The 14,776-nt window shown below is 42.8% G+C and overlaps 1 protein-coding gene across 2 annotated transcripts in view; it reads left to right on the top strand.

Annotated features, from left to right (window-relative positions):
• Positions 1-14,776, top strand: part of abr (ABR activator of RhoGEF and GTPase) — a 121,262-nt gene that overhangs the window by 66,859 nt on the left and 39,627 nt on the right. For both annotated transcript variants that reach the window (XM_056396461.1, XM_056396462.1), the window contains exons 7-14: positions 1,867-1,919; positions 2,922-3,062; positions 3,715-3,836; positions 5,773-5,941; positions 8,372-8,491; positions 8,804-8,879; positions 8,991-9,095; positions 12,470-12,544. In XM_056396461.1, the coding sequence (XP_056252436.1) occupies positions 1,867-1,919; positions 2,922-3,062; positions 3,715-3,836; positions 5,773-5,941; positions 8,372-8,491; positions 8,804-8,879; positions 8,991-9,095; positions 12,470-12,544 (861 nt within the window). The remainder of the gene's footprint in view (positions 1-1,866; positions 1,920-2,921; positions 3,063-3,714; positions 3,837-5,772; positions 5,942-8,371; positions 8,492-8,803; positions 8,880-8,990; positions 9,096-12,469; positions 12,545-14,776) is intronic.

The raw sequence follows: 14,776 nt of genomic DNA, 5'->3' as shown, positions 1-14,776 counted from the left end.
TTCACTGAGCCGCGACCATTGATGGAGGCCGCATTATTAATGACCGGAGGGTGGAGAGACTTCAAAGTGCATCAGCGAGGCCTTCTCCAAGATTCTCTTTGGTCTCATAGTGGCTGAGCATGTATGTATGTATATGTGAGTGTGTAAAGTTTAATATGACGAGCTCTATTAGTCCATCTGAACATGCTCCCTGTAGGTTTCTGCTCTTGCCCTTTCATTTCTCATACTAGATGGAGAAGAAAGGAGAATTAACACTTTAAAGTGAGAGTACAAAGGGGAGAAGAAGAACAGAGAGATAATGTAACACTAGTGGCCCGCAACAGAAGGGAGCGATGTTCAATGGTTTAAACAGATAAGTGTAACATTGGAGGGGAAGTGTAGCTGAGTTTCTGCCTCTCTGTGAGCAGAGCGCTGTGGACGACCTGCGCTGCATACAGAAGCCACATCCCCTCTCCCTGTTTCAGCCGGCCGGCCCCTCTGCCCTTCAGGTTTGAGATCAGCTGCTTTAAGGCTGCAATCTTCACTGTAATAAATGGAGATTAGCTTGATCACCGAGTGGAACGTCCTCAGCTGCTTTCTAAATCTGTATGCCCTTGTGAGTCAGGTTTGTGTTCAGCACATACCTTTACTTCATTTATTTTTGCGCATACGTGCAGGGTGACGTTATTATACCTTTTTTTTTTCTTTTTTTTTTTTTTTTTTACAATGCCTGGCGACAGTAATGGCGTTATTATTTTGAGACCTTGAGACGTTTTTGGCATTTCATCACACAACTGCTGGTTCTGACAGAAGAAACCCAGAATAAAAGTCCTCTCACCCCCCCGTCTCATCTTTACATCTATGTGCGTTTGCTTCTTATTTCTTTCTCCCTGGGGGTCCTGCCTGACGTCTATCTCCCCTCTGTCATTTTTTTCCATTTTCTCCCGATCTTTCCCTCCGTCATATCTCTGTGGGAGTTTCTCACCTCGAGCTGTCATGTATGTCAGACCTGCTGCTGTTCACACTCCCTCAGCAGCAAAGGCGTCCCAGGGGAAACCAGCCAAATGCGGTGGTGCAGATTTAAACTGTGACTTGGACACAGGAACGGTGGCGTGTGGGCACGTGTCTGTCTTGTTGCACTTTTTTATAGATACGTGCATAAATTAGTGCTGTGTATGTTGGTGCATGTGTTTGACTCCCTCCTCGTCCAGTGTGTGGGCCGGCTGTAGTTTACCTAGTAGCAGCATAAAGATGCAGAGAAAGCAAACTGCTGAGGAACCAATAGGAGGCTGAAGCATCAACCCTGGAGATGGACTGCATGTTAAGCAGCCTGCCGACAGACCTGTGTGTGTGTGTGTGTGTGTGTGTGTGTGTGTGTGTGTGTGTGTGTGTGTGTGTGTGTGTGTGTGTGTGTGTGTGTGTGTGTGTGTGTGTGTGTATCCATCCCTTCACTGTGCAGTAACAAACTGCTGCATTCCCCCACCTCCACTCTACAGAACCTCACACAAACACACAGTCAGAGTTTTTAAAATAACAGTCATGTGATCCCCACATGGAAGCTGTCATTTCACGTGCACAGGGAGGTCAAAGGTCGGGGGTCGGCTGCATGTCTTACTGAAGAACAATTCAGCAGTGTGGATGCTTGCTGTTATTAAGTTGAATGTCAGCCTAGGAGTCATCATCTGTCAGACTGCAGGTGCCGTGTTTACCTCAGTGTGAGCTGAGTGGGAGTGTTTCTCCATGTCTGAGCTGTGTGAACTGTGACCTCCTGTGTATGAATGTGTGTGTCTGGGAGTATTGATGTGTGTGTGTGTGTGTGTGTGTGTGTGTCTGTTTGTGTGTGTGTGTGCAACACTGACTCAGATTCCTGCTCTTCTCTCCCTGCAGCTCTCCTTTATAAGCCGATTGACCGTGTCACCAGAAGCACCCTGGTCCTTCATGTGAGTACACAGCCGGCACTTACACGGCTTTAAAGGATCAATTCATGCAAATAACAAAAAAACAATATATATTTATATATGGAAGTAAATGAGAAAATAATTTTTTTTTAAACGCCTCTCGCTGACACACACTTTAACCAGAATAAACAGGCTGCACTAAAAGGATATAGCCATTATGATAGTCACTACATTCTTCATGGTAAATCCTACCTTCAGAATGAAATTTTAACTCTCCTGAATTAAATCTTGATTTGCGACACCACGCAGCAGCCAAGTGCTGAAACTTGTTGTTTATCTCAGTCTCCTCCAGTTTAAATAAGCCTACCTCTTTGCATGATTAGTAATAAAGTGGAAACTGTCAATCAAGCAAGCCGAGACGCCTCGGTTAGGTTTCAGGAGTGTATTGCATGAATGCGTTTGCATAAAGCTGCCGGAACAACAACATGTCCAGTGCATCTGAGGCCGGTGTGTGTGTTTCTACAAAGTTCATGTTCCTGTCATTCATGTTAACTAAGAGGCGGCAAAAAAAAAAAAAAAAAAAAAAAAAAACTGGCGGCGTTCATTTTGGAAATAAGAGAGAAGCTCAAACCTCTCAAGTCGGCTGTCGTGTTCATCACCCTGCTACACTGATGAAAGCAGCTTCAACAAAAGCAAGGAAATGAGATGTGCAGAGATTACTGCAGTGCTGCGTACGTACGGAGCAGTTCAGTTCTGATTACGAACATGAAACGAAATCAGAACTTCTGCTTATTTTTGGACGGATTTTAAAAAAACAATATTTTTTTTCAGTTATTAGAAAATAAGAAAGTGTTTCTAATGAGATACAGAATAAGATCAAAATTACTTTAATGGAACGATCGAAAAATACAATTTACTAGTTGTTGTTACAGATGTTTTTACATCATTGCACCAACAATTGTCTCTGTGCTTTCAGGGTGATCACAGCACAGACTGTAACCGTGTGTCTACATAACCTTACATTTTTTTGTGCTTGTGTTTCAGGACTTGCTGAAACACACCCCCAAGGACCACCCGGACTTCCCCCTCCTGCAGGACGCCTTGCGGATATCTCAGAACTTCCTCTCCTCCATCAACGAGGAGATTGACCCTCGCAGGACCGCCGTCACCACGCCCAAGGGAGAGGTGTGTGGGATTATCTGTGCGATTACAGTGTTCAGGGCTGAATCACATCTTCTCTTAGTATGAATGAGGTTATGATTCATAGGTGACCTTTTAATTACCAACTAATAACTAGAGAAGGCCCACACACTGTAACGAATATAATGGCAGGAGGTGGCACTGTTGTCTTTTCCCAGTCCTCTCTGGTCTTTCCTTCTTAGCTGACGCAGTAAAAATCACGACCTAATGAACTGATCATTCACTTTGAAGTCAGGGTGCAAGCAGAGGCTGACCCTGGATGGAGGGGAAAAGGCAGCCAGTATTAGTACGCTGTATATTAATACGCAGTATAATACTCTGTTTGACTGAGGTCGGTTCAAATCATTTCTTTACCTCTCCTGGAATATGACATTGAATGTTAAGGCTCAGCATAAAACACTTTCAAAATAAAATAAAAACACGTTATGCCAGTTGAATGTGTGTTAATATAATTAAAGCACAAGGTTTTGCTTGTTAAAATCATTCTTCCTGTTCAAACCACCTCCTCCCTGGGTCCAGTTATCCACTCGCATGACTTCCCATTTCACCACTGTTTGATCAGTGCTGAGTCAAGTTCATCAGCATTGTGTTTGCATCGGTGGCACATGACAAGACTTGACATCAGGTGTTCTCGTAGGCCCGTCAGCTGGTGAAGGATGGCTTCCTGGTGGAGGTGTCAGAAAGCTCCAGGAAGCTACGGCACGTCTTCCTCTTCACGGATCTTCTGCTCTGTGCCAAGATGAAGAAGACGGCTGTGGGGTGAGTCCACTTTACTGCCCCCCCCCCATCCAGACTATCAAAACATTTACCACAGAGGAGACAAATGCATACCTTTAAATAGCCACTCTCTTCGGATTATCCTCTCCATCTTTCTATCTATATATGTCATTCATTTTCCACATCAGCCCCCGACAGTGAAACAGAACGAATGACACCGGCACTGCAGACGATCTTGTCTCTCTCTCTCTGTTGCTGGCTGTGTGAAGCAGGGAAGCTTTTTGAAGCCTCTGTAAGAGAAAGACAAGCTGGCATTTAGCCTCTGGTGTTTTATAGAGTGGAGGAGAGCAGCAGATATTCATGGTGAAAAGAGAGATGTGTGTTCCTCAGAAAGAGGTGTAAGAACTGGCAGAGGGTGTGTTTCAGGATCTCTTTGAAATGGAGGGAAAGTACAGGGAGGTGACACAAACACACTGGCTGTGTGTGTGGGTGATGCCACATTTAAAAGCTTGACACGTCCTTAGATTAGCTGTCACATTTACAGGATTGCATGTCGCTCGCCTCGTCAGCACGAAGGCGGCGGCTGTCGGACTACTCGGATCTTATTTTGGTCGACATTCAACATTTGTCTGTGTCACGTGCAGCCGCCCCTCGCAGCGCTGCGGTAATTACCAGACCTGTAAATCAAGCTAACATGGCCTGTAGTGTTATCTCACCGGCTACACACACACACACACACACACACACACACACACACACACACACACACACACACACAGTTAAAGCAAACCAGACCTCTGTGACCTCGGGTTAAATCACTGAAAATCCTTAATCCCATTGAATCCTATGATTATCTCTGTTCTGTCATTTTGGGATTAGTCACATTTACATTGACTTTACTGCCACACAATGTTTTCTCATTGTCTTTAAACCCTGTATACTCCACCCTTGCTGCTAAAGAGCCAGCCTGACGTCACAGACTGAGTTTTGGATGAAAGGACAGAACTTCACATATGAAAAGTGAATTGAGTCAACATGATGTGCTGAGTTGTTCTTGCTGTGGCTGAACAGAGGCGGACAATAAATCCCAGTTAGTCTCGCCCTTTATAAAAGTTTGATTTTCCCACAAACCACTTCACTGACAGTGAAACCCAGCAGACTTTTACGTTTGTTGTGTAATTTTTTCTTCTCCATCTAAACCCATGAACGTCAGAAATATACAATAATCTATTTTGAGTAGTTGATATTAAATTGGGCAATATCACAGTATAAATCTACTCTGTTACAAGTAAAAGTAAATGTACTTAAAGTATCAAAAGTAAAAGTACTCAGCAGAGAGAGCCCTGTCAGTGTCTCAGTATAAGTCAGTTATTAGTTTATATTTATTCAGTTTGTAAATCATTATTACAGAAGCATTGGCGTGTTGTAGCAGGTCGAGCTGATATAAACAAAGAATCGTATGTTAGAAACTGCTCACTTGTTTTGTGTAAAATCCTAACCTGCAAAGAAACTGCAGATAATTGTGCAGTAAAAAGTTTCTGAAATGTAGTTGAGAAAATAAAATCCTCGAGTTCAGTGTTTGAGTAAATGTACTTGGTTACACTCCGATACTGGTGGTAGTCACACCAGAATGGAGGCTGATGAAGGCGTCGCGCTGTTCATGAGCGGACTCTGCAGCACACAGGAACACAGAGGAAAGGCTCATACAATGAAAATCAGTCAGGTGGAAGCAGCTCTCTGCTGAAAATGAATCATTATTTTTTTGACGTGTTTCACACCAAATTAGCTCAGAGGTCAAACATTTTTGAATAGAGAAGAAATACATGTTACGAGAATGACTTTGAATTGTAGTGACCCTCAGGAGACCGATTAGTGTAACTTGTAAGGTTGTCTGGATCATATAATTCCTTCACTAATCCACTTTCATATTCTCCTCTTTCTTTGTTCCTGCGTCCTTCCATCTTTTCTCCATCTGCAGCCGTCACCAGCAGTATGAGTGCAAGTGGTACATCCCTCTGGCGGACTTGACTTTCCAGACCCTGGAGGACTCCGACTCTTGCCCCAGCATCCAAGTCCTGCCTGAGCATGAGCTGGAGGAGATGAAGATCAAGATCTCGGTCTTAAAGAGTGAGATACAGAAAGAGAAGGTAATCCGTTTGGCTCCTAAATCCTGCTATTGGCATGTCGAGTAAAATCCAATGTATTCCTGTGGCTTAGAATGGCTTAGTCAGAAAGTGTGGGTTTAACACTGAGACCGGGGACTGAAACCAACTTTTAATCCGTATTAACACACAAAAAGAGCCAGTGTAGAGTTTGGAGCCGGTTCAGGAGGCTTCACTGGACTTGGTAGAGAATGTATGGTTAGAAAAACTAAACATTAAAGTAGCAGACTGTGTCGCTCCGCAGGAGGACTGGATTATCTGGACTTGATGTCAAAGTGTGTGTGTAAAATCTAATCACCTACATGTGATGGTGTCTCGGCTTGACGAAGAGGACTGTATCTTACTGTATCTTGTGGTGGAACATTTACGGAAACACGTCAAACATTTGGTACAGAGGAAGATGATGATGATGAAGGAAAAAAAGTTATTATAAAATGAGCAGAGGAAACTTTCAGAGTCTCTGAGAATTAATCTTTTACTGTTGTAAGAAACACAAACACATACAAGTGACTCAGGAAGGAAGTTTTTTGTGTGTTGGAACTTTGATAACCATCTGCTATTTATCATGGCATCCACAGACTTCCATGAAAAACTCCCCCATGTCAGTGATTCCTTAATGGAACCACTGGACCTTCCTTTTTACTCAGTGGTTGTCAGCCACACCTTTTGTTTGTCTTAGACAGAGTCAAGGTAACGTCTCCTGTGATCTGTACGGAAGCACATGAAAACATGAAAATCTAAACGTGTGTAATAAAGATTCTCAAACTGGAGAAAAACTCAAAATAAACCTGAAGCCTGACCCGACTCTAACTGTACCAAAGAAAAAAAATTCCTCCTCATCTCAAAATGTCACTGTGATTTGCAGCAGTGGTCAAAGTGCTGACGCTCACTCCTGAAAAGCTTTGTCCTCACGTCGGCCTGCCTCGTCTGTTCCCGTCAGTGCTGAAACAGTCGGGTGTTGACATGTGTCGGAAAGAAAAAAGCAGTTTTAAGTCTCCAGCCGTTACAAGTATGAACCGCAGTTCACCCCCGCACCGCTGGCTGAGACACACCGTACCCTTCAGGGAGAAGAGAGTTCCTGTTATTCCCCTCGCACCGCGTTAACTCGCCCACTCCGAGCACAGAGAGTGACCACGGCTGGTATTTAGAGTCAGAGGCGGCCAGAGCAGCGAGAGATTCAGCTGATTGTACCAGGCTCTGACTCATGGCTTCCTGGTGAGGGCTGGGAGGATGTGTGTATTTGTTTTCCTTCAGTACTCGTGCAGAACTAAGATCCTTGAATTATATATAGAGACTCTTGCTGCACCGTTTCAGAGGCTTATCCACAGTCTTTCCTGGAAAATAGGAAGGTTTTGGATAAGCTGATTACATGCTGATAAGAACTTGACAGCAGCAGGAATGATTGATGATTTTGTTGTAATCGTTTAGCTCAAATTTGAATCAATCATAACTTCTGTCTAGTTAATCTTGTGTTAACTAGACACAAGATCAACAGTTAAGAATATTCTCCCGTCTCTTATTTGTTGTGCTAAAGATTTTGTCGACCAGACATCACAAGTATGGATCCACAAACATTTCATTCACATTGTGATCACACTCAAGTCGCCGATTATTATTTGAGGTTATGAGGGAGAAAGTAACATGAACACAGATATTAATAAAGAATGAAAAACAAAACTTTATAAGGTCTTCTACTGTAAAGTCTATACGTCAGATTTAAAAATGAAATCTAAGCTGCATTTAGCTGAAAGAGAAGCTTTGCTATTCCACACATTATAACAGATTTTCCTTCATTCTGTGTTTACTTATATTATTATTTGATATCAATTAATCTATTGATTTTTTATTTTCTATTCATTGTTACTAGATTTTCCAGAGACCAAAGTGAAGTCTTATGATTTCTTACCAACAGACAAATAACTTTAATATGCAATGATATGACACAGAGTGAAAAGGAAAATGTAATATAACAACAATGTTGATGGGACAACATGAAAACATGTGATTGTAATGGACTTTGTTATTTATTATCCTTTGTCCTCTGTCTGAGCGATAACCATTCTCCAGGTTTTTTAATTACAGACTTTTAGCTGCTGACACAACTTAAACCCTGGGGTTTTTTTTTTTAAACATATATTTGTTTAAATTGTGACAAACTGGAACCATTAAAAATATGCTGAATTTGATATTAGCAATTCCTGTTTGGAAAGTACCCCATGAACGGACACGCATCAGTGGTTTACTTTGACGCATGCAGTATCCGCCTCACCTCTGTTTTAGAAGCTGCACAGCGACGTCTGGTATTTCATTTGATAAATGTTTCTCACCATCACTCTATTGATTGTTTTAAATATTATTTCAGCACAAATTAAAATTCCATGCATGGTTTTCTGTTGTCTCTCTGTGCGTGTGCAGAAAGCACCGAAGGGTCAGAGCCGCGTGGAGCGTCTGAGGAAGAAGATGAATGAGCAGGAGTCGTGGCTGCTCACACACTCGCCCACCATCCCCTTCCGCATCCACAACAAACATGGAAAGGTAAAACTGACCTGTCACACGGAGCCGAAGCACTCCGCTCTCACCACTAGAGGGAGACGTGCGCCTTTCAAAAGACTCCTTTGTGATAGAGGAGATGTATATTAGGTTTATTTTTCCAAAATAAAAGTCTCATGACTGTGAGATATTTTCACACCACAGCTTTTCTGGTGGTTTTTAGAAACATTTACACTTTTCTGTGCAAAATCTTCAGTTTTAATTGTTGAATTTCTTTCAGCTCTTCAGTCATGGTGTTAGTGTAGACATGTCATGTCCTTGATGCGTTTGTTAACAGTGTTTTCTCTGTGTATCTAGAGCTATCTGTTTCTCCTCTCCTCTGACTACGAGAGGTCAGAGTGGAGGGAAAGCATCCAGAAACTCCAGAAGAAAGGTAACACCGGCCTCGACTGTCTCTGTCTGTAGGACACATGAAGTTTTATCCCCTGCAGCACAGAGACGTGAAGGTCTGACCGTCACTGTGTGGTTCCTGTGTGTTTCTCAGATCTCCAAGCTTGTGTATTAAGTTCAGTCGAGCTCCAGGTCCTGACCAGCTCCTGCTTCAAACTCCGGACCGTCCACAACATTCCTGTCACCAGTAACAAGGACGGTAAGAAACACTCACACACAGTATCTTTTTCATTCTCTCATGTTTGAATGCTTTGTCTGTCCCCCCCCCCCCCCTTCCTCTCCTCTCTGCTTTGAGTTTAAATTCACACAAAAGCATCTATTACATTCTCGGCACAAGAAAGAAAAAAAAAAAAGAGCCACATAATGAGAGGGGGGGGGGGCCGTGCAGGAGATGAATCTAGGTTACAATATGTTTCTCATCTAGCTCGTAGCAGTCAATGCCAGGCAGTGTGTCGCTGAGCTCGCAGCTCCTATATGTTTGTTTTTGCTCCAGTTCTCCACGTTGCAGCGAGGCTGGTGGTGACATTAAAGCCATCTGGCCGACCCACTCTGATCTCCTCGAACAGCGCAGGGGTCTCTCACACAGCACACACTCACGACCACACAGAGGCTTCAAGACTGTACGTCAAACAGAAAAAAGATCCATGTCATGTCCAGTGGTATCTCTGTGAAGATGACGTGTTAGCGATCACAGGGGTTCATGGTTTTTTATTTTAACTTTGCATTCTGGGAAACGAGAGGAAACTGCTTCAGTGTTTTTGCACTGAACTTCCCAGAAGTCAGTTTCCAGTTTCCAGTGAAGCCGGTGTCATGGTTTGTTCTTGAGGTTCGAGGGAGAATGATACTTTTTGTCTCTTGTTAAAATAAGAAATAGACATTTAAACAAAATATCTACAAGAGATCTCATGACATTCGAGCCCCGGGGTGCAAACCTGTGAATACAGTAGACCTCCCTCCCTAGCAACAGATCGTCCATGTCTCCCTCTGTCCTCAAGTCTCCGACCTTCTCAGTCCAAGTAAATCTTAAAAACAGTATCGGAGGATTTGCAACAGGACAGGTGATCATATATATGATGAAATAAATGACTGTTTCAGGTGTAAATGTGCAGGAGATGGAAGAGTCTGTGAGGAGACGGTTGGAGATGGATATTTAAATGCATTTTTAAGCTCTAATCCAAACCAATCATTTACCACTGGCCCCTTAAATGTTTATTTTCTGTTCAGAGCGTTTTGAATATTTAGTTTAGAATAAAAGATTTGGTTTCATCCAAATAAGATCTGATCAGACTTTCCTTGACATCTTTTCAATAGCAGAATTTATGTGATTCAGTTTATATCCTTCTCCTTCATATCCACCAAACTGTATAAGCTCCTTTTTAAAGTAGTTTGGTGAGTAATGTTGTAGTGCTGTGACAGACTCCCTCCATGTGAACGTGCTCTGCTAACTTGATTAAACCTTCAGCTCTGCTGTGGAACAGATTCGTCACTTTGTTGATGGATATATTTTGTTTCTAGGGCGGTGATATCCCGGTGTTAACACAGAGCTCACAGTCCCACGTTTTCACCCACTCCTCATTATAATTAAAACATAAACACACACACACACACACCCCTCAGTGACATGAGGTGCAGGGAGCACAGTAGGGTTGAAATGGAGACCAGCTGCCAGAGGAATGTTTCTCATAATGAAGAGGAGGGATGAAAAGCAGAGACCCTGGAATATTCACACTTTCATTTGACTCCTTTCATTGAGTCATTGTGAATTATCACATATTATTCATTGGTTTTCTCTGAGTTTCCTCAGTTTATTGTTCAAATTAGATTCAAATGCAAAGAACAGATTTCAGTTTTCTAAAAGCAGCACAGAGGCCACCTCGAAGCTGAACCTTTGAACCATCTCCTGGTGAAACTCTCCTATCGCTTTCATACAACACACACACACACACACACACACACACACACACACACACACACACACACACACACACACACACATACACAGAGTTAACCCCAGGGACTGAGAGCTCTCCTCTCAGCCGCCTACAGTGGAGCTCCAAACAGTCCTGGAGCCCTCCACCGTGGTTTATTTACCTGGAAACAGTCGGGCTTCACAGGCCTTAAGCAAAGAGTGTTTCCCCCTCATGTGTGTGGCAGGACGGGGGGGGTACATCAGGCCACCCAAAAACCATCCACCCACCAGCCTCCTGTCTGCAGCCAGCTCCGTTGTTTTGGCAGAAGCCTGTGCTTGTTGATGGGAGGTCTGATACTGATCTGACAAAAGGTTGTAATAATAATTTTCACTCCCATCCTCAAATAAGACATTTACTTCAGTTGTTCTGGTGCACTGTATTCACGTCTTTCTGCTGACCTCATTTGAATGTGTGTTTTAGTCGCCGAGGGTGAGAGCAGTTATTGTAGTGGAAGTTAATAATGATAAGTTGGACCACCCAGCCACAGCCGATTCCCACTGAGCAAGTTTACGTTGATTATCCATTTTAAAGACTTCTAATGGGTCTAGACCTCGACCTTGATTAGAGATACAGTCTGAAAGTGAAAGTTAAGGCAGCGTCCAGACAGTCGGCCTCATGGAAGAACATTTTTCTCAATCTTATTCTAAATCTCTTGTGCTTTTTTCTGAGTCTCGTTCTTGGTAAACTGCTCATTTCAGCCTGATGACTGCCGCTGTGCCTTTTCTATTTGAGGCGGCCTGTTCCTCTCTGTGTGTGGGAACGTTTCATTCACAGAAACGTTGCCAAAGAGGGGAGAAAAAAAGAAATTTAAAGTTATTTCTAATGCAAAATGGTCCATGACTGACATACAGGTTAGGTTATGTCAAAGGGACATGAGATATTGGACAACAGTACAGTAGAGTCATTGTAGAACACAGTGGATGATGCTTTGCTGTCAGACTGAACAGAAAACACTGGGCATCGACCTGCTGACAAATCCCTGAGAGCATTTTCTATCAACTACGGCTCTGTGTAAGTCGCTGTGTTAAAATATACCAATAAAAAAAATCATAAAATCTCAGTGTAAGTACATTGACAGACCATGATGACAATGATCTGGTGAATAGGATGTTAGTTTGCATTATTTTAGTTAATTTCAGAATCATATTTTATGACTCTTAGTGAAGTCAGTGTTTCTGTCCTGTGAAGAGAGGCAGACTGGACACGACTCGTACGACACGTCTGGATGAATTCGTTCGTATCAAAAAGAAAAATCAAGTATGAGAAAACTAGTGATCGCTACAAGTTCTCAAAAGTCACTCGTTCATGCAACTTGAAAAACAAACGTGCTTGTAGGAGCAGATCATGGGTCCCATGTGTTGGAGGAGTGAGTGACATTACTTTCTGTTTCTGTCTGTGACTCTGTCTCTTAACGGCACAGAGTCGATGTGGAGCTGCAGACAGGAAACAGCAGGGTCGAGTGTGTCATCGGTTTCCATGCTTGTTTATCTTTGCATCTTTGTTTCACGTACACAAACTCCACTTCTGATCGTCTGGTAAATACAGCACGTCACCTTATTTACATCAGGAATTGGACTAACTGCTCCGTGTGCTTGTTTTCCAGATGAGGAGACTCCCGGCCTCTACGGCTTCCTGCATGTGATCGTCCACTCTGCCAAAGGATTCAAGGAGTCCGCCAGTAAGTCGGCCAGAAACAGCATTTTGTGCACACACCCTGGCTCAGCATCCTCTCGCACATAGCTGCCGTGCATGAACGTGTCTGCCAGCAAAACACATGATCCAGTCAATCACTGCAGCCTGCACATGCAGTTTCCATCAGGCCAGTAGAGAGATGGCCACATGGAGGGAGGAAAAGAGCAAGATGGAGGACAGGAGAGGGAGAGACAGAGGGAGTCTCAGAGGAGTAGTGGGAGCCACAGTGGGATTCCTGAGGTTGTTTTCATTTGCAAACATCACAAATGAAACAAAAACACTCAAAAAGAGAGAGAACGTCGAACATCATGCACAGCAGCTCCTGAAACAACTGCTGCTCATAATGTCTCCAATATTACCCAATCTCACACACATGTTCCTTTTTATAAGTGTCTGGTGTATTTGTGTGTGTGTGTGTGTGTGTGTGATGTTGGCAGGACCGTGCAGAGGCCGTTTCAGACGTGTCAATAGTGGACAGCTGGTGCTCCGGTACACTTTGTGCCCCGTTTCACAAGCACCAGTTCAAATATCAAATATCTGGAAAAGATACAGAGAGGGAGAAATATGATTTCCTCAGTTACCATGACAGCCTTCTGAAATGTCCTGGGTAATGGATTGGAAAGCTCTCTCCTCTGAAAGCCTGTTTGATCCTCGATGGAGCGCCGAGAGCTGAGGGCTTTAAACGTGAAGCAAGTGTGAGAGAGAGTGTGTGTGTGTGTGTGTGTGTGTGTGTGTGTGTGTGTCCGTGTCCGTGTCCAGTGGAGCGCACAGAGCCAAGGTGGGGCACGCAAGCCACAGAGGTAGTGTGGGGTAGATGACGTGTAGCTGTTGTTAGTGATGGTGATTACAGAATCTTTGTCTCTTCTTCATGGAGATCAGAAGTTAATCAAATTTATTTTCAGGGTTGTAGAGGAGAGTGAAAACATGTGAAAGACAAAGAAACAAAAGACAGAACTGTATAATCTTTCACTTAGTTTTTGTATTTGGGGGCGGGGGAGTTGAAGCTCCTCTGAAACCCTTTACTCAACCCTTTACTCTTACTGCTGTTAATCATCAATTAAACATATAATGGAGGTGAGACTAGGTGGCTAAGGTGTGATGGCCGTCGCCGCAGTGTGTTGATCAGACACAGAGGAGGCAGAACTCTAGTCTCCCATTTTTTCACCCTCCAGGTTTCCTCCACAGAACCGACCCTGTGACACATGCACGTCACATGATCACACAACATGAGGTGCAAATAGTTTATTGACATTATAACGTTATAAAACATTGATGCCTTTTCTTCACTTTAACATTTTATATTTACCGACTCACATTTTAATTTTTCTGAAAAATATTTAACTGTCTTTTATTGCATATCAGGAAATTCAAGTGTGTTTTTAATTTAATTTCTTTAATTTAATTTTTTTGATTTAATTTTTTTATCGGTGAAAAACATGATAAACAGAAGAGAAGAAGACATTGTGACTAGGAAACCATGAAATATATTAGTGACAGTTGATGTGACAAAGTGTATATGAAATTCAAGCCTGGTTTAAGATAGTGATGAAATCTTTTAAAGTTGGTTCTCTCGTGGCCTTTACACACATGAAATCCTCAGTGTGTGACATTAAATCACCTGACTTCTAATTGCTCTGAAGGTTAAATGTGTGTGACAGTAAGTTAATGTCCCTGTGGAGACGATGGGAGACGTGGCGTTAAAGAAACTGTCTCCTGTCGGTTCGATTCCCTCCAATAACACCAATTACTGAAATGACAGCATTTTTTTCCAATTAGCCTTTGTTATGTAGTTGTTGTTGTTGTCGTGTCAGAGGTTTGATGTGGTTTCACTTACACTGTCTCTGCATTTCTCATTGTGCTGATTTCCCTGCAAGCCAAACGTTTATGTAGCAGGATCCTGAAACAATTTGCTTCTCTTTTGCATAATGTGTGTGTGTGTGTGTGTGCATGCGTGTGTGTGTGTGTTTTCTGTTGTTGCATATGGTAATTATTATCATATCAAAATGGAAATGTGTAATGACTGGAAATAGCGGTCTTTATTCAGTGGTTCAGATTGTTCAGCAGATATATAATTATCAACAATAGACTCTTTTTTGTTCCTTTTCTGATTGAAAAATCACATAAGCATGTTCTAGAGGATCTTATTGGAGCTGTGTTATTTATGTCCCAACAGCCCCCCCACCCCCACCCTCCCCCCAGTGGGAAAGGGCTTTAAATT

This window comes from Seriola aureovittata, chromosome 15 (genome assembly GCF_021018895.1).
Source record: "Seriola aureovittata isolate HTS-2021-v1 ecotype China chromosome 15, ASM2101889v1, whole genome shotgun sequence".
NCBI classification, from domain to species: Eukaryota; Metazoa; Chordata; class Actinopteri; order Carangiformes; family Carangidae; genus Seriola; species Seriola aureovittata.
This window is presented reverse-complemented; position numbering and strand designations above follow the sequence as displayed.